Source organism: Alosa pseudoharengus, unplaced genomic scaffold (genome assembly GCF_046254945.1).
Source record: "Alosa pseudoharengus isolate Yale_2024_CS ecotype anadromous, Long Island Sound unplaced genomic scaffold, YU_APseudo_1.1 YU_APseudo_1.1_scf_16, whole genome shotgun sequence".
NCBI classification, from domain to species: Eukaryota; Metazoa; Chordata; class Actinopteri; order Clupeiformes; family Clupeidae; genus Alosa; species Alosa pseudoharengus.
In genome coordinates, this window is record NW_027468630.1 from 28,675,998 (window position 1) to 28,700,913 (window position 24,916).

Here is a 24,916-nt window from a genome sequence, read left to right on the forward strand (position 1 = left end):
TATGCTTCAAGACGCAGCTTGATGAGGTCATCATCTGTGCGCCGGTAAACGCTTCAGGAGCGCATAGGCACTATTTGGGTGTAACGCAAGCATTATTTTATCGGTTTTAAGGCAAAAAAAATCCGATAACGATATTAACAGATATTACATTTTTATGCTAATATCGGTATCGGCCCGATATTATCGGACATCTCTAGTGACAGCAAAGAGAGGTAACACAGGCAATCTGTTCTACCATCTGAAATTAGGGCTGCACGATATATCTAAAATCTATCGTTATCGCGATATCAACGCTTGCGATGGACATACCGCAAAGATTACTTAATTTTCGATACATTTTGATACATTTTCTGTGCCGTGCGCATTCCATTGCCTACAGTCTATGATGTATTCACATTCTGAATGTCAACATATTTTACCAAACCGATGCTGTCATGCAGCCCTAGAAGCCCGTCCCCTACCAGTTTAGGTGTGTGGTGTTTTAGGTGTTGAGGCAAGAGCTAAGTCGTGATGGCTTTTGGTTTTATAAAGGACGACGTATTACAAACACAGCGCCAAATGCGTCCTTCTCCACCGTGTTAAAATAAACAATTTCTTTCGTTGTTGTTATAGGATCAGAAGATAGCCTATCTATTTTCACTGTAAGGCTTGTATTTCATGATTTGCATTTAGCAAAAGCCCCAGACAGCAGCAGAGAGGTAATCAGGATTCGTTATTTGTAAAAGTTGTTTAGCCTACTTCGTTAGCCTGGACTGTGCGATCGCAGCCACTTACTTTCACTTTCCGCTGCCCTCGTAGTCGGCATGACGGTAGCCTAATAACGTGGGATGCGCAGCGTATGAGGTTAGACTGGGCTACTTAAGATTTTAGATGAGTGACCGCCGCGATATAGCTTAAGTAGGCCTAGCTTTTTTGCTAGGCCCAGCCAAGGCTGGCAATGTGGAATATTCCGCTGGTTGGTGCACAAGTATTCAGATTGGCTGTCTATCCGCCTTTTACGAGGATTTTCTTGGAGCACATCTTCCACACAACTTCGATAGCCTAGTCAGTAGGTATCTTAGCTGTCCACTTTCATCAGGCCATATAAAGCCTAGGCTACATAATATACTGCTCAAAAAAATTAAAGGAACACTTACAGTTTTTCACAATTGTTAAAACCCATTTTTGAAACCTTACACCCTTCTCTCCATTCTCAAACTACATTCACAGAATGTCTGACAGTTCTTGCAAAATAAAACACTCGCCTTAAAAGTTTTTCTTGTGCTCAGAACCAGTGTCAGAGCACCAATCCAGTGTCTCTTTAATTCTTTTGAGCAGTATATTTATATTGTTTATGTAGAAAATTATACATTTATTTCTGTAATTATACATTTACCCCCCCCCCTCCCCCCAACCCTACAGTATATGTTAGCAGCAAGTAGAATAGAGAAAAACATTAAATATTTAAATATCGCAAGTTATATCGTTATCGCAATACTCAATAATGTTATCGCATATCGCATGTTTTCCTAATATCGTGCAGCCCTATCTGAAATCAAAACACGAATATGAGGAAAGCCAACGAATGCGTAGCGCTGTTCCTCAAAAACCAAGTCAGTCCTAAGAAAAGTAAGGGAAAGGAGTATTTTGCACTGGAATGATGTTTCACTTTAAAATTGACATTGCCTTGTTTTAAATGTATACTGCTTGGAAGTTAAAGTTTTATAATGTTGTCTATAATTGCAGTTTTGCACAATAAATTTTAATTAAGTAACAATCTTGACTATTTTATGCAAGAACCTGCTAGACCTATATTGAAATTCACACACCAAATTATACCGCAATATATACCGTTTACCGTCTGTGTCCCAAATTATACCGCAATATGAATTTCAGGCCATATCGCCCACCCCTACCTGGAATTACATTTTCTAGTTGTCTATTTTTATTATTCTTCTTCCGACCAAATTTGACATTTAATGACACTAAAACCACTGAACCGTTTGACCTCATTCAAACACTCCTACAAAGGTCTTGAAACGGACAATTGTACACTGTAATTTTTACATTTGTGAACGTTATACTTTTTGAGATATTTACGATAAAAGAGCAATAAACTCCCATAGAGTTAACATTGACCGCCGTGGCGGCAACTTTTAGCATTATGACGTGACCTGCAGCTGAAAGCAATCAACCGCTTTCTACCACTGGAGCTGGAGCTGTGAATCTGTTCTGAACGTCATCGTCTTATCGCCTGCCGTGCTACTTGCTCGTAAAACTCTCCTTCAGGCACATTTCTCTAATTACAGACAAGGTAAGTGGTCCGAATTTTGGTATTTGACTCATTTAGGTCGTCAAACATTAGGGCTATGTTATGTAGCATTCTACTATAGACTATGTATGAAATGATAGGTCACAAGTAGCCAAATTCGGTAGTTCTAACGTTAGGGTTAAATACACCTGCGGGAAGGGACCTGATGAAAGCCAAACTGTTTGGAAACGGACCATATGACTAAAGTATTATTAAAACACACTACAGAAGTTGAGGTATAACGTTTGTGTTGTCAACATAGGCTACAGAGTATGTTTAGTTGGCCTAGGCTAACGTTACTCATTTCTGCATTATTCTGGCCTATAAATTAAAGCATAGCCTGGCACACGAATCAAGCTTCCCAGTTGTAGTACATCCTAGAGTAGGCCTACATCGTTATCTGTAGAAAACATGTGGATGACAGACCTAGCAAGCTGTATAAGCTATAGTGTAGTTGGTTATCAAGATATTTAATATCAGAATGATCCATCCTTAAGACTCAGTTTATGATTATCAACAGCAACAACACACCCTTTGCCTACAAAGTGTTCTAAGCTGTTTACTTTAAACTGTTTGGCTATCAACTATCGTTAAACAGAAATGAATAAAACACAAAATGTTGCTTTGCTTGCAATGAAATACTATAGGCTAGTATATTTATTTTGCATATGATTTATGGTGCAACAATCTCACTTAAATATCTAAGTTGTATTGAACAATTGTACACATTCCTTGTTTTTGCTCTAACTCTAACTTGTTTGCTTTTGTCTTTTAGGTTCCAGACCAGTGTGGTGGTGACCGTGTATTACATTACGTGTACCTGTCTGTGTGCACATCCTGCCAACCATATATCGCTGACATTAACACTTACATTCATTCCTTAAAAACATGTGACCATATCTCAACATATCTGCACATACCCTTGAACTATACCGAGAAGTAGATCTGAGATCTACACTAAGACATTCTGAGTATTATTTTGTGACAGGAGGACTATGCCGACAACTATATGAAGCATGCATACATTTTAATCATACCTGTGCTGTGACATCTATGAAACTTAGTGGTGCTGTTAGACCTCTGTTTTTAGACCTTAACTGTGTGAAAATTAAGATTCTAACCTAAGTTCTGTCTAAAACTGATCATCTGAAGGGCTGAATCTTATTCTTCAGTCTATATCACCATCAAATGTGACCTATTACAATTAACTGATACCTCTAGCTCTTACTGCCAGTTCAGAATTACCACTGAGGATAATATGATTGGCATTATCAAGTTCTGTAAGAATGCAAATTCAGTAGACATCTGGCTTCTCCCTAATCATTATTGGGTAACTTTAAAATTGGTTTCAACAACTGTGATTTTTTTTTACTTCAAGCTTACATTGGTTGTTAAGTGTTCATTAGTGTATTCTGAGTATCATTCTGCTGTATTAAAACAAAGAATGTTGATCAATATTGAATTAACAATTTATTTTTACTGGCTGTCATATACTCTAAGCTAACATCTAACCAAGTAAGTGGTTTTCAAGATTACTGTAAGTCTATGTAATCTGAATAATTATACTGTAAGTAATATGTTATAAACAGCAGCTTTTTTGCATTTACATGCAATGGTAATTCCCTGGAATTACATTTTCTAGTTATCGAATGTTATACAACAATTGGGTTCTATGGAACTATTTTTTTATATATATATATTGGGCTTTTGATGCCTTTAATGATAGGACAGTGGAGAGTGACAGGAAGCGAATGGGAGAGAGCGTAGGGGTGGGATCCGGAAAGGACCACGGGGCGGGAATCGAACCCGGGTCGCTGGCGTACGGTGCAGGCGCCCCAGCCAGTTGTGCTACAGCTGGGGCCTTGGAACTATTTATTCGATTGGCCGAGAGACGTTCCATGAGTTGGAATATCCCTGGACATTTCAACTCAGACTTTGCACAGCTAATAATAAATCACTCCGCGATACAATGTGAAGATTTGACACAATGTTCTCATCCCAGCTCTCCACTATTTTAAGCAATGGGTTACTCTTTAGCAATCCATAACTAAACAGTGCTTCACCAGATCTGTGGATTAAGCTACACAGTCAACTCAATGTAAGTAAGATAAACAAGGATGCTAATTGTTCTCAGCATTGCCAGCATTGTGTATAATATGATTGTAATTATTATTAGTATTGATTATAATATGTGGTAATCATTATTATTATTAGTATTGATTATAATATGTGGCAGTTTTGGGTCGTTTAAGAGGGGTTGAATTGATATTGTTGTTTATTATTACTATTCTCCTTATTATATTTGACCAACATTCTAATCTGTTCCCTGTTCAATTTTAAATATTATGTTGTTTTGTATTTATGTGTTGCTTTGGACAAAGGTGTCTGCCAAATCCATAACCATAACCATGATTGTCACTTGAAGGAGACTTGTAGATAACTAACGTTAGCATAGTTAGCTAACCGCTGCTATCGTGCTAGCATCGTCACGTCAGACTGCACAGTAGTGTAACATTTATTCAGTGGTTCTGCAATGTAGGCTATGTTTCCGTTTTTTTGCAGTACCATGTCCCTTGCATGACATGGCCCAGTGTCCTTGTAACATGTATGCAGCAAAGCTAGATATGAATGTGATTTCAGCCCGACTTTCAACATTTCTTTCAAGAATACACGTAAACCACAAAGACCTGTAACGAGGGATCTGGAATGTTGGTTACCTAGCAACCAAGATGCTGTCTATTGAAAAGGGAACTATTTTTTGATGCGTAAGAACGATGTAGAAATTAACATTTTTAAACAATAATGGGGTGTTTTCAGATTATTTAGTTTGTGGTAGAATTTTTGAATAAAAGCTATCGTGCATATATATATAGTGGAGGTGTGTGTTAAGATGTAAAAATCCCAAACAAGTGGAGGTGATGCAGGCCCCTCTGTAATACTGCACATCAATGTTGGGCAATCAGCTAGAAGTCATAGAAGGTCTTCAGCTGAACAAGTCACACCTCACTACACACCTCAGCTACAATATAAATGTAAGATCAATATAAATCTGCAGACTCAGGACAAAATATCCACCTACATACACTTCTACTAGAATTAAGGTGAGTGGGGTCCTTTACCAACATGGCTTTGTATTTCAGATGCTTTTTTTCTAGGCGGAAGAGATGGCAGAGCTAAGCCACATTTTTTTCTTTCTTTTTTTCAGTAAAGCAAGTGAAAACAGCTTGTTGGTGTTAACCAAAGCAAAAACATAATTTTATTCCAGATTCTGCATACATATCTAATCAATATGAACTGCTTTGATATGAGCATATGCTGTAGCAGCATTCCTGGTACGTCTTCCGTTAATAATCTCAAATATGTTGAATGGCCTTCAGCAGGAAAACCAAGTAAGTTTGCATTTCTCCCTCTTGCATGTATTCAAAGCAGGCCTGGCCTAACTTCAGTGTGTGTTTGGGATCACTGCTGTCCTGGCAGACAGTACCACTGCAGCATACCTCAAAGCTAGGAGGGTGGTTGCATGTGTCTGAGTTAGGGAGCGCTTTCCTCCAGTCACCAGCCAGAGCACATCTGGGGAAAGATGACAGGGTGCTCGCAAACCAGTCATCCAGATGGATAAGAGACTGAGCAGATGCCAGACATCCCAACGAAACAGAACGCCGCATGCCAGCGACATCTCTGCCTAACATAGTCTGAGGCATTTACTGGAAGCTCAGAACCACACTGGACAATGAGCCAGAGTCCTCATGGGGCTCTGATAACAGGCCTTTTGGTGCACACTATATTCTTGTCTCTGCCAACAATACCAGCAAATCAGGCAAGAAATTCCACTTTTTGGTCTACTACATTCCTTTCCATTGTTGCGACTAGCTGAATACATATTTTACAGGCATGTCTGCACTGTAACTCCTTGGTAATCTCTGACACTGGCCAAAACAGCCACAGTACACTTCATACCATGCTTCTTAATGTTAGTTAAAGGTGCTCTAAGCAATGTTACACGGTTTCTCAGCTAAAACATTTTTTTGTCACAAACATCAACTCACCATCCACTAGCTGCCTGTGGCCTGAATACGCTGTAAAAAACACGGTCTCTGTGAACAACTTGGAAACAACTTGATCCAACCTGGACCTTAAAAACATAACAAACTGTTCCAGCAAATCATCGACGAGATGTGCGTTTAGGAGAGTTTCTATTGCACGGAAGGGAGGGGGAAGGAGTAGCGAGCTAGCTCTGTTTTGTTTGAATGTCAACAGAAGTGACGTTACCCAAGATCGCTTAGAGCGCCTTTAAGAACTTCTGAAATATATTAGCACAAAATTATGCCTGATGGAATAAAGAGCACTTTAATTTCATTCCAAAAGTGGAGAATAGGCTGCTTTTTGGAAATAATACTCAGTCACAATAACAGTAAATGTGTCTAAGGCCTCCAAATTTTATCTATTAGTAAGTCTCATAGCTTTCCTGGCAAATCATAAAATAAGGGTAATTATGATCATGCTACAGTAAATGGATTGGACAGCTCCATTTACTGTCACACCTGCACTTCATATACAGACATACATTCATCAGACACACAGACCCCAGATGCTGCCCCTCTCCCCTCCCCTCCCCCCCTCCATCATCACTGCTGATCAGGCTATCGCACCTCTCCCCCACATGGTGACCACGAGTAGTGCGGCAACAATGGCTTCAGCCAACGGCCATCAGTCTCTAGCCACACGACAACCCTCTCAGAAGCACCCGTCCTCCTCCTCACCCTCCACTCCCCTCATCCCCCCCATCATTACAGCTGATCAAATAAGTTATCTTTTAAAAACACTTCATCCTTATAAGGCAGCCGGGCCTGACAGACTGTGTCCAAGGCTGCTCAAGGCCTGTGCTGCTGAACTGGGGGAGCCACTGAAGCACATCTTCAACTGGAGTCTACGTCTCGGACAAGTTCCAACACTGTGGAAGACATCATGTCTCACCCCCGTCCCCAAGAAACCACACCCCAGTGAGCTTAATGACTTCAGGCCTGTCGCTCTAACATCACATGTGATGAAAACAATGGAGCGACTGGTCTTAGGTATGCTCAGACCCCAGGTACGCCATGCACTAGACCCGTTACAGTTTGCATACCAGGAGAAAGTGGGCGTGGACGATGCCATCACTTATCTTTTACACAGGACACATTCTCACCTAGACAAGGGGAAAAGTGCTGTGAGAATCATGTTCTTTGATTTCTCAAGTGCTTTTAACACCATCCAACCCCTCAGACTGGGAGACAAGCTCTTGCAGATGGGTGTGGACGCTCACCTGGTAACCTGGATTACAGATTACCTGACCGAGCGACCACAGTTCGTCAGTCTGAAGAACTGCCTCTCTGACACTGTGATCAGCAGCACTGGAGCGCCACAGGGAACTGTGCTCTATCCAGTCCTGTTCACCCTGTACACATCTGACTTCTGCTACAACACCGAGTCATGCCATATGCAGAAGTTTTCTGATGATACTGCAATTGTGGGGTGTATCAGGGACGAGCAAGAGGAGGAGTACAGGAGCCTGGTGGAGGACTTTGTGCAGTGGTGCAAACTCAATCACCTTCAACTCAACACTTCAAAGACCAAGGAGATGGTGGTGGATTTCCGCAGGTCTAAGCCCGCTCTGCTACCAGTCTCCATTGATGGGGTCAATAGACCTCTCCAGAATAAGTCCCGCCTCCTAACTTCCGTATCAATTCAACCTTCGGTCGTCAAATGTCTATGGGAAATAACATGGCGTTTTGAAAGATCGTACCTGTCAAACTCTGTAGGTGACAAAGTAGAAAAAGCTGGTGGGCAGATTGGCCTACACACCTCTGCCATCTAGTTTCCACTGGATTTTTTGATTTCCGGTGCCGTTTAAGTAGTATAGTCTATAGTATACTACTTAAATGGCACCGACAATCAAAAAATCCAGTGGAAACTAGATGGCAGAAGTGTGTAGGCCAATCTGCCCACCAGCTTTTTCTACTTCGCTACCTACAGATGTTTTACCGGTATGATATTTCGAAACGCCATGTTATTTCCCATAGACAATCGACGCCAGGTAGTTGGATGGATACAGAAGTTACGGAGGCGGGACTTATTCTGGAGAGGTCTATGTGGAGGTGGTAAGCACCTACAAGTATCTGGGTCTCCACCTGGACAATAAACTGGACTGGTCAGCCAACACTGATGCACTCTACAAGAAAGGACAGAGCAGGCTGTACTTCCTGAGGAGGCTGCGGTCCTTCAATGTGTGCAGCAAGCTCCTCAGGATGTTCTACCAGTCTGTTGTGGCCAGCACCCTCTTCTATGCAGTGGTATGCTTGATCACCCTCAAGCACATTGGACTTTCTTAATTTAATTTATATAGTGTATTTAGTATTTAGTTTTGTTAGTTTTCTTATCTTGTACTGTCTTTACTGTACAGTGGAGTTTAGTTATATGTTTATACTTATACTTATGTTTACCATTTCTGCTGTAAGTGCATGTTGTGTGTGATGTCTGTATGCTACTGAGACCCTTGAATTTCCCCAAGGGGATCAATAAAGTATCTATCTATCATCTATCTATATACAGAGAGAGAGAGAGAGAGAGAAAGAGTATTAGAGAGAGAGAAGGAGAGGGAGGCAAATATGAAAGAGAGGAAGAGGGGGACAGAAGGCAGAGATGGAGAGCCAGTCCAAAAAAGAGCTCAGGAGAGATAGAGAGATTTAACCTGAAACCGCCAGACAAAGATGAGGGATGGTGCTGGGTTCACACATGTCCAATGGCACTGAACACACACTCCAAAACACCTACACACACACACACACACATACACACACACACACACATTGCAGGAGATGAGGGAACAGTGGCTTAAATAATAAATCACCCATCTCTTCCTCTCCTCCAGCGATGACACACACACACACACACACACACACACACACACACACACACACACACACACACACACACACACACACACACACACACACACACACACACACACACACACACAGGGATCGAAGAGCATTAAGAGAGACCGCAGCTGTTTCTCTCTTATCTGTGCAGCCTGTGTGAAGGATGCTGCCACATGTATCTGTTTAACATTGACAGATAGCTCATTTATTTTAACATTGACAGATAGCTCATTTATTTTAAAATTCACAGATAGCTCATTTATTTTAACATTGACAGATAGCTCATTTATTTTAAAATTCACAGATAACTCATTTATTTTACAAATGAGGAGTTGATAACATCAGCATATCAAACTACTATGGCACAAGTGATCTACAGTAGCATTTCAGTATATTTTCAATAAATATTTCCTGTGTTCATTAAAAAAGGATATATATTCCCCAAAAATGGTGGATAAGATGGATAAGGAATGACTAAGGATCATTAACCACACAAAGTAGAAAGAAAAATGAAGAGATTTTTTAAAAAGACATCTACTGTCACTTCTTATCACAAAGGTGGTTGACAAGGCCCATTTTAAAGCTGATGGCCTGGTATGGCCTGATGAGGCATAAAATCTTAAAGGCATCTTAAAAATAGAAGATGGCCACCGAGATAACTGTAATTAATGTCCCTAAAAGATTCACTAGAAAGTAGGGAGAGGCATGGGTTGAGAGGCATGGGTTGAAAATGAATGAAGAAAAAGTAGTTGAATGAATGAAGAAAAAGTTTGCCATACACTACAAAAGTATTCCATTTATGAGTTGAGTTAGGAGTTTATGAGCACACATTTGAGTGCTTGTTGACAGTGAGGATTCTGATAAGGACGAGATAAGCGCAAGGAAGTTGAGCTGGTCCCGGAAATTGGATTTCACCCCTTTTTCCGCACACACACACAAACGTGCACACACACACAGATACAGCACCTGCAATAGAGAGCCAAATCAGTGATCTAATATCCCAAAATCTTCTTTTTAAAAATATTTAACCTACTTAAAAACCAAGAGTGAAGCTTTTTTGGCACACTTGATTTGATATAATTAACTGGTCCATTTCGTTGATTCAAAGCTACATGAATGTGTGAGTTGTGTTATAAAATGTCACTGTAACCACTCTTGTACTAGGCAGTCTATAATCCAAACATGTCGAGTGGATGGTGCCTCTGGGTTAATCTGTATCATGGTTTAGAAGAGTCGACTCAGACACAACTGAATCACCTAAAGCTAATTTAAATTCTAGGTAAAATCATTTTGCTAATTTAGACACACTCCAGCAGTTCATTACACCACTAAATCTCATCCACTAAAGTATATATTCAGAATTTGTTTAATAAAAACAAAATGATCTTAAAATGGCCTAGACATAGCTTTACACTATCTGGCCTCACATACTGTTCCCTGCTACTGGCTGCTGCAGTGGACACAGTAGATAGCTTGTTTTTATGAAGAATTCTCCCACCTCCAGTTGGCAGAAACATAGATCCAAAGCAGAAATCCTCTGCCATGAAAGTGACGGCTTGTTCTGCTCATGAAACTGTATGTCTTGTAAAATGTCATCATATGGACATGTTAACAAGGTTAAAAACTTGACTTTCACCAGAAGTGGTCTTTAATACCATGTGAACAAGCCGACATAGCTGGATCCGTGCAATGCTCAGGTGTGTCTGTGTACAGACAAGGGGTCTCTATAAAGTTCTTCAGTGTTACTACTGTACATTAGATGACCAAATCTCAGTGACACCAAAAAACCATGCAGGAGCCCCTATAGTTGATTGTTGAGAGAACGATGTTGCACAAACTGTTGTTGCACAAACTGTGTTACAAACTGCTCGTCGTTTCTAGAAAAGTTAGCAACGACGTTGCGCAACCACCATGGTACAACGCAACTTGCGACCAAACGGCGACATTGTTACACCTGTTTCCAGAAAGCATCGTACCTGTGTCGCAATTCGCTGCCTCCGACGTTCGAACACTGTAGTTCCAACAACGTTGTTGATGATGCAGCGATAGATATCATTGGTGGAAACAGTGGCAACGTGTAATACCCCACCCCCTAGAAATTCTCTGCCACAGCCTATGTTGACATTTTTCTAATTTAATGCTGGCATTGTCATTGTCATCTGCAAAAACCTAAACCTATTAATTGCAAGTATATACAACATTTTACTGAAGCCCACCAATAGCCTATGTGCCATTATTTGTGTTAAATATCTATGTTGGAAAAAATGTATAGCCTGGACGAATGTCTGGGTATCGCAAATGTTATCAATTGTCTCGTGGCTTAACGGCAGCGCGTCAGTGCACTACGCGCTCGGCCGGAGTTCGCATCCTATCTTCTTTTCATCTCTGAGTAAGAGTAGGCCTACGAGACACAACAATAGGTTTTGACCATACATATTTATGTATATAGTTACTCTACATAGAGAGACCATAGGTACAAGACATCAGTCAAAAACAATTGAATCTACATATCACACTAGTTCACCTGCAGGTAGCAAGAAGCAAGAGGACAATCTCACATCATAAGAAAATCGAACCTACAACGTTGGGATAATAAGTCATCTGCTTTAGCCACTACACCATTTATCACTACTGTTGTAAGGGTCTGTGAAGATTATAATACTAAAAGCAAGGCAATACTTGAATTAACATAAATAGCAAGAATGAGCCAAGTAGGGGAGTCAGTGTCTTAATCAAAAATTAAGCTACAGGATAGATCAATCATTGAGTCACGAGATAAACATCCACTTCGCAATTTTTGGTTAGGCGGTTGTGATTTTTGGTTAGGCGCTCCGGACACCAACAGGAACTACCAAGGAACGACACAAGTGCGACTGCCTAGGGGCAGTAGTTCAAACGACCAAACTTTGCGTCCTTGTTTGCGATTGAGAGTTCGAACTACCCTTTCTAGAAACACCAAATCCAAGAACGATGGAGCGAACTACCAAGGTTGCGACGCAAGTTAGCAAACAATGCTTTCTAGAAACGACCCCCAGAGTGTTTCCGCTGGAGGCTCCTTCCTGTCCACAGTAATAAGGACCACAACAGAAAGTCATTCTTGCCCACTGCCGTAACAATTTACAATGACTCTTCTCTGTGCCGGGAGAAGAGAATCAGATTCTGACAGATAATGCAGAGTTTACATTTAATTGCACTGAGACTTCATGTCCTAAATTCTATTTTAGTCTATTTACTTTGACTAGGGCTGTCAAACTATTATTATGACCGCCGCGCAGCGAAGCGGCGGTCATATAGGTTTAGTCAGATTTTTTTTTTTCTTTTCTTTTTTTTTTTTCGCATGCCCAAATTTCCGTCAATGATTCCTGGGACACTGAAAGACCGGGGTACACGAAACTTGGTGGGCATGTAACCCCATATGGATAGCATGGAACCATCGTTTTGATCTGTAGCCCCCCCGCTGGACTGGTCCCCCCGAAAGGAGGGTAGGGCAGACACAGTTTTCTGTGAATATCTCGAAAACCGTAGGGTTTAGGAGGACCATTTTTTTTTTTGTATGTTGATCTCAAGGGGCCATGTCAACCCATTCCATAACTCATTTCATGTATAGCGCCACCTAGTTAAACACGAAAAAGTAAAAATGAGGTGTTGTAATTGAAGGTATCTGTGACCTAACATAGTCAAAACTGCACGAAATTGGAAGTGTAGGATCATTATGACACCATCTGTATGCACGCCAAGTTTTGTGGAATTCCGTTCATGGGGGGCCACACAATAAATTAATTTATGTTACTATACACCAACTGGCCTGTAGGTGGCCGGAGACAGTTTTCTGTGAATATCTCGAGAACCGTAGGGCCTAGGAGGTCCACCTTTTTTATGTATGTTGGTCTTAAGGGGGCATGTCAACCTATCCCATTACCACTTATTTCATGTATAGCGCCACCTAGTTAAAAATTAAAAAGCAAAAAATTAGGTGTTTTCATCACAATATCTCTGGCTGACAAGGTCAAAACTGCACGAAATTAAAAGTGTAGGATCATTATGACACCCTCCAAATGCATGCCAAGTTTTGTGTACTTTCGTTCATGGGGGGCCTTACAATAAAATAATTTATGTGTACATTTAGTGACGTACACCAACAAGGATTCCCGGGACACTGAAAGACCGGGGTACACAAAACTTGGTGGGCATGTACCCCCACATGGATAGCATGGAACCGTCATTTTTCGTTTTGATCTGTAGCCCCCCCGCTGGACTGGACCCCCCGAAAGGAGGGTAGGACAGACACAGTTCTCTGTGAATATCTTGAGAACTGTAGGGCCTAGGATGACCATTTTTTTCCGTATGTTTGCCTCCAGGGGTCATGTTAACCCATTTAATTTGCAAACATGTGCACAAACAGATACACACACACACACACACACACATACATTCACAGTAATCATACGTATGACACATACTCACACAGTAGACATATGTACACTTGCATGCACAGGCACACACACAAGCACGCACACACACACACACACACACACACACACCCACACACATAACATAAACATAACACAAACAATCAAGAATTTCTCAGAATTATGAACAGGCAAGATGGAGGTGGGGTTGTATAAAATTTATTTTACATGTGAAATCTATGAACTAATCATGTTTTGGTACTTGTTGTCTAGCAGATACCAGTGAGAATTGAGTGTGGATAATGCAATTTAGTGAGACAGTTAGAATCATATAGGCCTTTCAGCGTGATTTATTTTTGTGGAAAAAATGTGCTGGACTGGGCGGCGGTCATATTTTGTACCGCTCTGCGGTACATCTAGTTTTTTTAATTGCGATTAAGTGCCATTAAAATGATTGATAATGTTATGTTAAGGTCAAAAAACTGTTAAGGGTGCCTTTAAAACTTGCTGCTGTAAACCACAATTTCCCATTGGGGATGACTAAATCAATCAATCCTCTGCTAATTACTCAAGCCTCTCATGCCAGATTGATATGTTGAGGATGCTGCAGATTACTGTAGGCAATTGTATATTTTCAGGAGTTTGTTTGTTTTATAACTTTAATTTCCGTATAAACAATACATCCTTTTTAAGATCTGTATCCAATGACAACTGTGAGTCGAGTCTTTTATTCAAGGCCAGTCAGTCCTGGATCCCTCTCTCCAGTAGTCTTAATGTTACAGTTCACTAGGCCTTCCACTTCTTTTCTGACCTTTCTGATTTATAGCTGTTGATCTGGTCCAGTGTCTCATCAGTTAAACGGGCCTCTTCCTCTTGTGATGGAGGGCCATTCTTACCTTGGACTTTGACACAAACAACACAGCACCCACCACATTTCACTCCACACAACATTCTTGGACTTTTGATAATGATAACTGCCTTTGATCTCACATGTCTTTGTTAGTAATTTAGTTAAATTAAAACACACAAAAAACCCTTTTATTTCAAATTCAACCTCTTGCCTCCCTCTTTTGTGGCCTCAGATCAGTGTCGGAACAGATGTGGTCTTCCATCCCTCCACCTCTGTGATTTTGCCGCCTCAGGCGGCTCCACATGGCCACACCAATGTCCCTTTCCTGAGGCGGCTTCACATGACCACACCAATGTCCCTTTCCTGAGGTGGGCACAGTGGAGAGAGAGTGCCCTCAGCTCATCTGTCCAAACAAATGTTTGTGTTGTGCTGACGACTGCCCACTAAGCTAGTCACTCACAGTTGACTCCTTTAAAGCCAACAGATACCTCGGGGCCTCAGAGCTCTGATGTGAGCAGTGACTGCGAGGAGATGATAGTGTGCTGCCCAGGACAGGAGTCTTTGTTGCAGTGGCTCAAGGTCCACACGTTGACAGTGGTGTTTTTGAGCCAATCTGCCACATAAATACAACACAGCAGGTCCTAAATTAATAGACAAGTGCTATGGGTTCAAACAAAGGACGCGCTTGAAGCTATTTTGATTACTAGGGCAAATTTGTTTGGTGATTTTTAGAGTGTGCAACGAGCGAATTAATGAAGAAAATGAGCTGAGGTTGACAACATATAGAGCTGTCCCGCCCATCCGCTAAACCCCCAGTGGACCTCTAGATTGAAAAATCGTCAATGCAAGTGAATGTGAGAAAATAATTATTTTCTGGTCCCGTTTGAATTGTGCCATGAATGTGAACATATGTTGTCTGTGAATTTTTAATATAATTTTTCATGTTACGAGTTTGACAGTATATTATATGATTCTTCGGCTATCAGTTGTGGAAAAGACATAATGAGAAAGACTACATGTCGCCTGTGACGTGAGCTAGCTCTAATCGCTAACATTAGCTGAGATGCTAGTTTTTGTAACGGCAGGAATAAACACACATGGTAACAAAAATATTCGAAACATGTCTAGCTTCACTCAACACATTAACACTATGATACAGTGTGATTGTAAAGTTGTATGGTTCACTGTGTTCAAAGTCGATCTTAATAACCCTCTACATCTCGACCAACTGATGGTTGTTATGGGAAACTAGTTAGCTGTCGTCTAGCGGAAAGTTGTAGTCCACAAAGTGCTCTCACACAAAGTTTAACCGCATCAAACTTCTACCCGCTCAATTGTAGCATTCTTTACACGAAAATTTATATTAAAAATTCACAGACAACATATGTTCACATTCATGGCAAAATTCAAACGGGACCAGAAAATAATTATTTTCTCACATTCACTTGCATTAACGGTTTTTCAATCTAGAGGTCCAGCGGGGATAGGCGGGACTTACCAGCTCTATACAGTATTGTGTCCTTCCCCATCATTCACCTCCTTTAAAGCTTATTTCACTGTTACAGACACACAAGTCACAAGTCGTTTGCTGAAAGAAAAATAAACTTAACGTTTTTCAGATTAGGAAATATTTCTTGATTTAGTGTGATCAAATAAAGAGTCACAGCCTACAATTGTGGGGTAGTGATGTGCGTGATATTTCTTCATGAGGGGTATTATCAAGTAGTGAAGTGATTGCCTATTGCAGGTAGGCCTAGACAATGTTCACGTCAGTCAGGCAAACGACAGGGGGAGAATCCTCCGGACCCTGGCTAATAGCACGCGCACCTTCTCTCAACAATGGATGTTTGGCAGAAATTTGAATGTGAACAATAGTGGCCCACTTCTTCCTACTTCTCAAAAGTCCACCCTGTTGAAAAAGTGTGACTACGCCACTGCGTAAAAATCATACCTAAATAATCTCTATATTACCTAATGATGCATTAGTGAAAATATTAATGTACTATAATGCTTTAGTATCAGTATTTCATTGTAATATCAAAAGTTAACCCATCGCATTGCCAAATATCTAAATAGATAATTATAACAGTTTCCACGCAAAGGCACGCTAGACTCTAGATACTTATACATAACACAGCACCTCCCAGCAGTCTGCTCAAGTATTGCTCTCATGTACTAAAATATGCACAATGCACACACAGCAAAGGAACAATATTGTCATACCATAATATCATCAATATTGTGACAAATTCTTACAATAAAGAATTGTCCCGGTATACCTTATACGACACGATATGGCACATCGCCAGAAAGTAAGTCTATAATTATTAGGCTATTATGATGTAAATGAAGTAGGCTACCACAGTGGGAAACTCTGCACGCTGCTTTAATTAAAGTCAAACCCATTAACAACACACAGCAGGAGTGCCAAGGTGTAGTATTAACAGGTGTTCAGCAATGCTCCGCACAGCACAAGCCCTATGTGTGTGTGTGTGTAGTCATGTCCTCTGTCTTCACCTAGCACGCACATGGGTGTGTGTGTGTGTGTGTGTGTGTGTGTGTGTGTTGATAATGGTATTAATAAATAATGGCAAATAATGGTATTTATGATATCAGGTTGAAACCTGATTTGGTTTCCTAGATGAATAACTTACTGTAAACTACCTCCACTATCCACAGACTGAGACAGCACCTCCACTATCCACAGACAGCACCTCCACTATCCACAGACTGAGAAACCACCTCCACTATCCACAGACTGAGACAGCACCTCCACTATCCACAGACAGCACCTCCACTATCCACAGACTGAGAAACCACCTCCACTATCCACAGACTGAGACAGCACCTCCACTATCCACAGACTGAGAAACCACCTCCACTATCCACAGACTGAGAGACAGATCTTGCCCTGACTAGACAAACATCCACTGAAAAAGGCTCCAGATCCAATCCTGCTAGTGCAGTGGTACTTAAACTTTTTGTCTGGCGACCACACAAAAAACATTGACCAAGTCTCATGACCTCTTCTCTCCTACCACACGAAATGTTGTAGTCATATAAATATTAATACATATTTAATTAATAAATGTATTATACTATAGCTTCACTTTTAATAATGTGGTGAGATAGCCACAAAGGTTGATTTGTTAGTGATTTTGTTTTTGATGGTAAATAGGCTTGGTTGTTGATTGGCCACTCCCGAGTAACACACTGACACTCGGCTGATTATTCTTTGTATATAAATGTGTAAACTTGTTTTGACTGGTCTATTGAATCTGGTCACAGTTTGAGTAATAAATATGTTTTCACATTTGCTGAGCACCTGTGGCAAATAATCAAACAAAGTCACTCTCAGCTGATTATTCTTCCATTTACAAATTTGCCAACTTGTTTTGACTGGTCTATTTCACATTAATTGACTATGACTTCTGACATTTCCTCAGGGACTACGGCTGCTTCAGGGACTGAAGGATGGAATAAGTATATCTGTCTTTGCTTTTGTCCTGCTTGTTCTGTTACTTTTGCAGTGGCAGTTAATTCTATAATGTCTTGCTCTTTCAGACAAGCACTGGGCTCTCAGATCAAACGCATTTTTTTTTTTATGTTTATAGGACACCCAGGCTGAAAGACAATATCCTATCAGAGCTGCTTTCACCCCAGAGTTATTTTTTCAGGGTGTTATTATCGACTGTGGTGGCTTTCTGATGTCCAGTGATTGCATCAGAAGCACAGGAAGAGAAATGGAGGGGGATACAATATTAAATCAAAATAAATAATGAAAGTGTGATAAAAGTATGCTCTAAGCACTAAGCTATATACACAATACACAATATATAGTATCCAAAGTATGCTCTAAGCACTAAGCTATATACAATACACAATATATAGTATCCAAAGTATGCTCTAAGCACTAAGCTATATACAATACACAATATATAGTATCCAAAGTATGCTCTAAGCACTAAGCTATATACAATATTCAAAGGGAATGGATAGGGCTTTACACACATCTTTGTGCTTGTGCAGTCCTCTCAACACATGAACTGACACTAGACTACCAGTACAGTAATATTTAAACTGAATTCTGAGAAGTTTCGGCACAACATGATATCCTGAGAGTCAATGTGGTGGAGATGTGTGAGAGTAATTGTGGGGGTGTTCATCTCTCGAGGATCTTCACCCCAAAAGTAGCTCCTTTTAGGACCATCATCTCCATTCCCACACTTAATGTATTCTCTCTCTCTCTCACTCTCTCTCTCTCCTGGGGGAGGATACCTGGTCTGTTGCCTCGCATCTAAATCATCCAGCTGGCCATCGAAGTTAGACAGGCAGTGTGTCGCTCTGCTGAAGAAGGAATCAACTAAGGAGGGAGCAGGAAGCTGTGCAGCTCAAGGATAAGAGCAAAGGTCCCTGAAATGACCTCTCATGGAAGGTCACTGGGAGAGCAGTGTCTGATAGTTCTGGTGTGAAAATCTCTCTGTAGCTGTGTTCACTGAGAGGTTTGTCATTTGAAACATGAAAACAAACACATTCACACACACACACACACACACACACACACACACACACACACACAGCATGCAAGCCCACACAATAAAACACAAAACACACACACACACACACACACACACACGCACAGACACACACACACACACACACACACACACACACACACACGTTCACATATGATTATGCACACCCTGACATGTATGTCTGTATGGTGTATCCTTTACAACGAGTGTTGACATCAGTGAGCCTTAAGCACAGTCAGATAAACTCTCAGAGGACGAGAGGGACGTGGGTAAGAGGCATTCAGCCTGCCTGTTTATCAATCCTTTGCAGAGAGTACACTCTTAGCAGGTGCTTCAAAGAGGGGACAGATGTGTGTTACATCTGGGCCTGAAATACTCCCACTCCTCTACCCCCACACACACTCACACACATACCCTCTTAATCTGCCAAAGCCTGTGCTGCTTTGAGACAGTTGGCTGAAGATGAGTTTTTGAGGGGACGCATGTCTTCATTGAAAGATGCCGCTAATTGGTCACGGGACAATCCTGTCCTCTGAGACTCTTGACACAGGGAAAGCAAAATGAGCTCAACCCCCCAGTCCAAACAGTGGCACTGTGTGTGTGTGTGTGTGTGTGTGTGTGTGTGTGTGTGTGTATGCATAATTGGTCCACAAATTTCTCCAGAGAGAAAAACAGACAAGATGAGGCAGCTGTAATCACCATTAAAGTAGCAGCAGCAAGAAAAGTGGAGTGGAATTGACAGCTTCTTCCCCAATAATAATGGACACTGTTTAAACTGACAGGTGCTGTAGGTGTGTGTGTGTGTGTGTGTGTGTGTGTGTGTGTGTGTGTGTGTGTGTCTGTATTTCTTTATGTAGTATACAGAGATCTATACAGCCAGGTATGTGAATGGTTTATGTGTGTATGTTAGATATATAGAAAGAAAGAGTGCCGTGTGTGTGTGTGTGTGTGTGTGTGTGTGTGTGTGTGTGTGTGTGTGTGTGTGTGTGTGTAATCAAGAGAGAGAGAGAGAGAAATGAATGAAAGGAGAGTTATCAAGAGAGAGAGATAGAGATATGAATGGGAGAGAGATAAAGAGAGAGATAGACAGAGAGATAACAAGAGAGAGAAAGAGATAAATGGAAAGAGAGAGAAAGAGAGAGAGAGAGAATGAGAGAGACAGAGAAAGGGAGAGGAAAAAACAGGAGGGGGGAGGATGACTCACCACAGTTCTCTTCGTCTGCCTGGTTCCCACAGTCATCCACGCCGTTACAGTGCAGCAGCTGAGGAAGGCACACGGTGAGGTTGCCACAGGGGAAGTAGCCCAGCGGACACTGAGCCTGCTCCTCCGACACATTGGATGCACCCAGCACCACTACAGGGTGAAGGACACAAGCACACACACACACACAAAGGGACAGGATTACACTAAGCATCTGACATCTGGTAGGCTATGTGCCTGAAAGATGGATGGAACTCCCCATGAAACCGAATCATAATACAGCAACTGATTCACTGATTCTTTGGGCGTTTATCACCCTTTCACCCAATCACAAAGGACACAAGACTAGGAGCTACAAGTGGGAGATTCTAAATAATTTGTGAGAGTTACGGTTGCCAGTATTGCCAGGCATGGTCATGGTCAAATGGTTAAGGCCCGTTCTCTTTTAAGGTAGAGTCACCTGATGAGATGAAGGAAGATGAAAATACATTTCTGAACTCCTTTGATGACAGATGGACTTATCATTTTGAGTGAGATTTCCAGCAATGTTGCTGAACCCAGAATGCTGAAGGACTGTTCCAAAAAGGTCAGTCTAAGTTATATCAGGTTTTGAAAAAGCAAATTGTTTTTACAGCCACAGCACTGTGTGTTTCGGAGGGGAAAATACCTTTCATGACCTGAACTCCTTTGATGACAAATGGACCTATCATTTTGAGTGAGATTTTCAGCAATGTTGCTGAACCCAGAATGCTGAAGGACTGTTCCAAAAAGGTCAGTCTAAGTTATATCAGGTTTTGAAAACAGTAAATTGTTTGTACAGCCACAGTACTGTGTGTTGTGGAGGGGCAAAGATGGTGTTTTGTACACACATTTGAGTTTGTGTGGTTCTCTCAACACATGAACTGACACCAGACTTCAACTACATGTTATGTTCAAAACAGAATTCCGCAACATGATGATATCCTGAGATCCTTAGGGACCTGTCATCTCCATTCCGACACTCGATATAGGATGCCAGCCCTGATACTATCACATCTCATCTCAAATATGTAACAATGCAGACAGACCACAGTCTCTCTCACCCTCACACAGTCTCTCTCTCTCTCTCTCTCTCTGTCACACAATAGGCAAACACACATACACACACACACACACAATGAGAATAAGATAAGTTTGTCATAATGGGTACACATTAACAAGATTGACAGTAATAAACAACATAAACATTCAATAATATTGAATAGGCTATTATTGAATTTAAATGTAGACTTTCCCCTCGTCTTTTCTTTAGCCAGTATAAATAGTATCTAGCCTATAGTTTAACAGTATCTATGGTTTTGTACGACATGAAAAAGATAATTCTGTGCGCGTCCAGTTGTTTTATTTCATAATTTCATCTGACAAATGTGCTACTGTTTCGTAACCAGGCAATTGAGATTTAGGCATACTAAATTGGTAGGCTAGCCTAGTTTTTTTCTTATCTGCAACATTCCATCCTTGTGACACTGCCAAACAATTCACGTGAGTGCCGATGTAGGAGACATTAGGCCTAAATATCGACTATGCGCAGAAAGGCACTTCCCTTCGACAAATCTGGCAATGACCTGGCGCCTGTAAATCGAGCGAACAACAGGTAGTCTATGCATCGCTCGACCATTGGCATATTTTATTTTACCACCTTTGTAGCCTATTACGGAGACAGAATTATACAGTTCTATCTGACATTTTTGTCAAAATTGAGTTATTGACATATTCTTATTCTGTGACACCTTAAGAAGATGAGGTGAAGTGTTTCTTGTAGTTGTATGCATTTTTGGACATTATATCTGAAGAGGTTTGTTCCACTTAGCAGTATAACTCTATGGAATTCTAAAACTTTGAAGCTCAATATCTCAGAACTACTCAGAACGTAGATAGAACCCTATAATTCTAAGGGGACGTAATATCTGTTTAGTTCACAGGACAATTCCTCAGCGAAGAGTCCTACTTCTAACCTAGCTCAAGATGTTGGGCATCCCCGCACATGAACACATATTTCCCGCCTATATGCTCCCAAACCCGACTGCCTAACTTTTTGACAACTATTATCTTAATTGTGCTGAAAAAGCTTTATTGAAAATAGTGTAGTAGCCTATTACGATTATCAAAAAAATAAACGAGGGTTTCTGTTCCGCAAGTAGACGCAGAGGCTACAGTTTAATGAACTGACCAGCAATCTCATGTGTGCCTAAAACTTCAGGCTACTTTATGAAATTACAGCCAACACTCAGTAAAAAAATGCTCTGTTGTCAGTTACGAGAAACCCAGTCAATTAACAATCCCTAATCACCTAACAGTAAAAAAAATGCTCTGTTGTCAGTTACGAGAAACCCAGTCAATTAACAATCCCTAATCACCTACTACATTTAAACACGCAGCCTAGCCTTTTTTCAGAACTTACCATAGGTGCAGTAAATCATGACGCTGATGATGCCAACCTGCATGGTAATTCCCAATAGCCTATAAACCTCCTCAAAAATTGTAAGACGTACAAAGAACCGATCTGACTCTGTACAGTCCAATGTGAAAGAAGTGTTAATCACAAAAACGGATTCTCCAAAACACAGAACCCGAATACAATGGGAAATATATTCGCCAAGTTTCCTTGTATGAAGATGCGTGGTGTATGAGCGAGCTGGACGCCAGTATCAGTGGTTAAACCTAGTTACGAGCAAGGCGGCCACACGCGACCGTAACACGGGAGTGTGTGAATGAGTCGCGTGGTAGGCAGAGGGAGCCTTTGCCAGTGATGCGCGCGCAGTGACAGCACATCGAGGAAAATGCAAACTTTCCTGACACATTTTCGTTGTTACATAGCTGCTGCTTCCATGGCTCACTATCAAAAGAATCAATTAAATCAAACCTAAAGGTTAACATGTTGAATCCAGACTCAGAAATGTCCTCTGTTGTGTTTGTCGAATGATGATCTGCATACCTGTCATTGTCAACACTCCCGTTTTTCCCGGGTTTCTCCCGTATTTCAAGGTCATCTCCCAGGACCCCCCCGTTTTGTTATTTCTCCCGGAAAACTCCCGTGATTTGCATGGCCATCAAACTTCATTTTAAAATCATTGATCCATTCAGGTTGCCAGGTTGTGTATGAAATACACCCTACACATACACGATCACTTAGTTTCAATTTCAACTGTTTTGTCATAGGCTAAAACCTGGCAACCCAAAACCCAAATAAGGAAGCGGGTGTCAACTGCGCAGCCTGAGTCTCGTCGTAAGCAAGCGGGCTAGTTGAATGGCCTACTCCAGAACTAGCTGTTGTGAAATTGTTGGGAATTTAATTGATTAACACATCACATAAACTGTTATTGAGTGTTGTTGATACACTGAACTTGTTCCCTCGGAACCAAATCTGACAGCAAGCTTTGGAGTTTTAGAAGTAGGCTGCAGGCAGGCAGCTGGTGGATACATAACTGGCATGCGTAAGGTAATGGTAAGGTAAAAGCAACGACCGAAATGCAGTGTTGAAACACGTGTATGAAACGTATTAAATATGCAAACACAGATCCGGTATAAAACACTGCCCCCCCCCCCTCCTCCCGTTTTTGGAAAGCTAAATGTTGACAGGTATGTGATCTGGCAACAGTACAATGAAACACTGAAACAAGTGAGCGTGGCACTGACCTTGAAAACAAGCTTTCCATTGCTGAAAGGATATGATGGCAGAGGGAATTATTTTTGGACTATAGCAAGTGTTTGTATTCAAAGAGGCAAGAGAGGTTACAGTGGATACTTTTTGTTTCCATTTTTTTGATCCTGAAAATTATTTATCCAGCCTATTTTTGTTATTTTTGTCATATTGACTGACAAGAATGACTACTCCAATTTCCTTTTCATTTAGCCTACTAACTGTAGACACACTCTTTGCTACTGGAGAATCAGGGCTTATCCAAACGTTTCAAAATTAAATCTAAGTCTACACCCATTTGAATGCAATAACGGGAAACAATCCCCAATGGAGCGTGCCCAGATCCTATTCACAAAGTTAACCGCTCTGGTCATAAGCTAGGACATGGTATCAGTAATATCTATGGCACCAGTAACCTACATTTTGTGGACAACCACATTCTTACACTGAATTCAACCTCAGGTATTGGAAGCAGGCATGCTATCACAAATGCAGGAGGCTGAAGTTCAAGTTTATTGTCATGCACTCATAACATATTTATCAGTAATGATATTTCTTGTGTTCAAGAGCCAGCTCAACTTTAAAGAATAAAATAAATAGTAGTAAAGGTATATTAATTGTGTGTGTGTGTGGGGGGAGGGGGGGGGTTAATAGAGTGTGTGGGGAAGGGGTTGTATCTGTGTGTGTGTGTGTGTGCCCAGATAGCAAGAGGCTGGCGGACCACTGTCAGTCCATTGGAGGCATAGCTGGCGGTCCGCTGGCATTTTGCTCATCGGTTCTCTGGCGGTCCGCTGGTGGGTTGCAGACAAATTACCCAATATTTTGCCACTATTGGTGGAAAATCTTTTTCAGTTGTTCATTATACCAAAGTCCTTTTAGGCAAGTCCCTCCACTCGGCGGCCATATTGCAACGCTTTTTGGGCACTCATCGGGCATCCTATTCGGCAGAAATGCGCGTGTGCAAGGCTTCACGACACCAATCTTGCTCCAGCGGTGAGTTCAGAACACATGATTGGCACGATTACTTCACAACAC

General features: G+C 41.2%; 1 protein-coding gene across 1 annotated transcript in view; it reads right to left on the reverse strand.

The window, feature by feature from the left end:
- rxfp1 (relaxin family peptide receptor 1) overlaps positions 1 to 22,685 on the reverse strand; it is a 108,058-nt gene extending 85,373 nt beyond the window's left edge. The window contains exons 1-2 of the mRNA XM_076286620.1: positions 22,643 to 22,685; positions 20,206 to 20,355 (exon numbers count right to left, since the gene is read on the reverse strand). Of these exons, the coding sequence (XP_076142735.1) occupies positions 20,206 to 20,355; positions 22,643 to 22,685 (193 nt within the window). The remainder of the gene's footprint in view (positions 1 to 20,205; positions 20,356 to 22,642) is intronic.
- Positions 22,686 to 24,916: the final 2,231 nt, after the last annotated feature.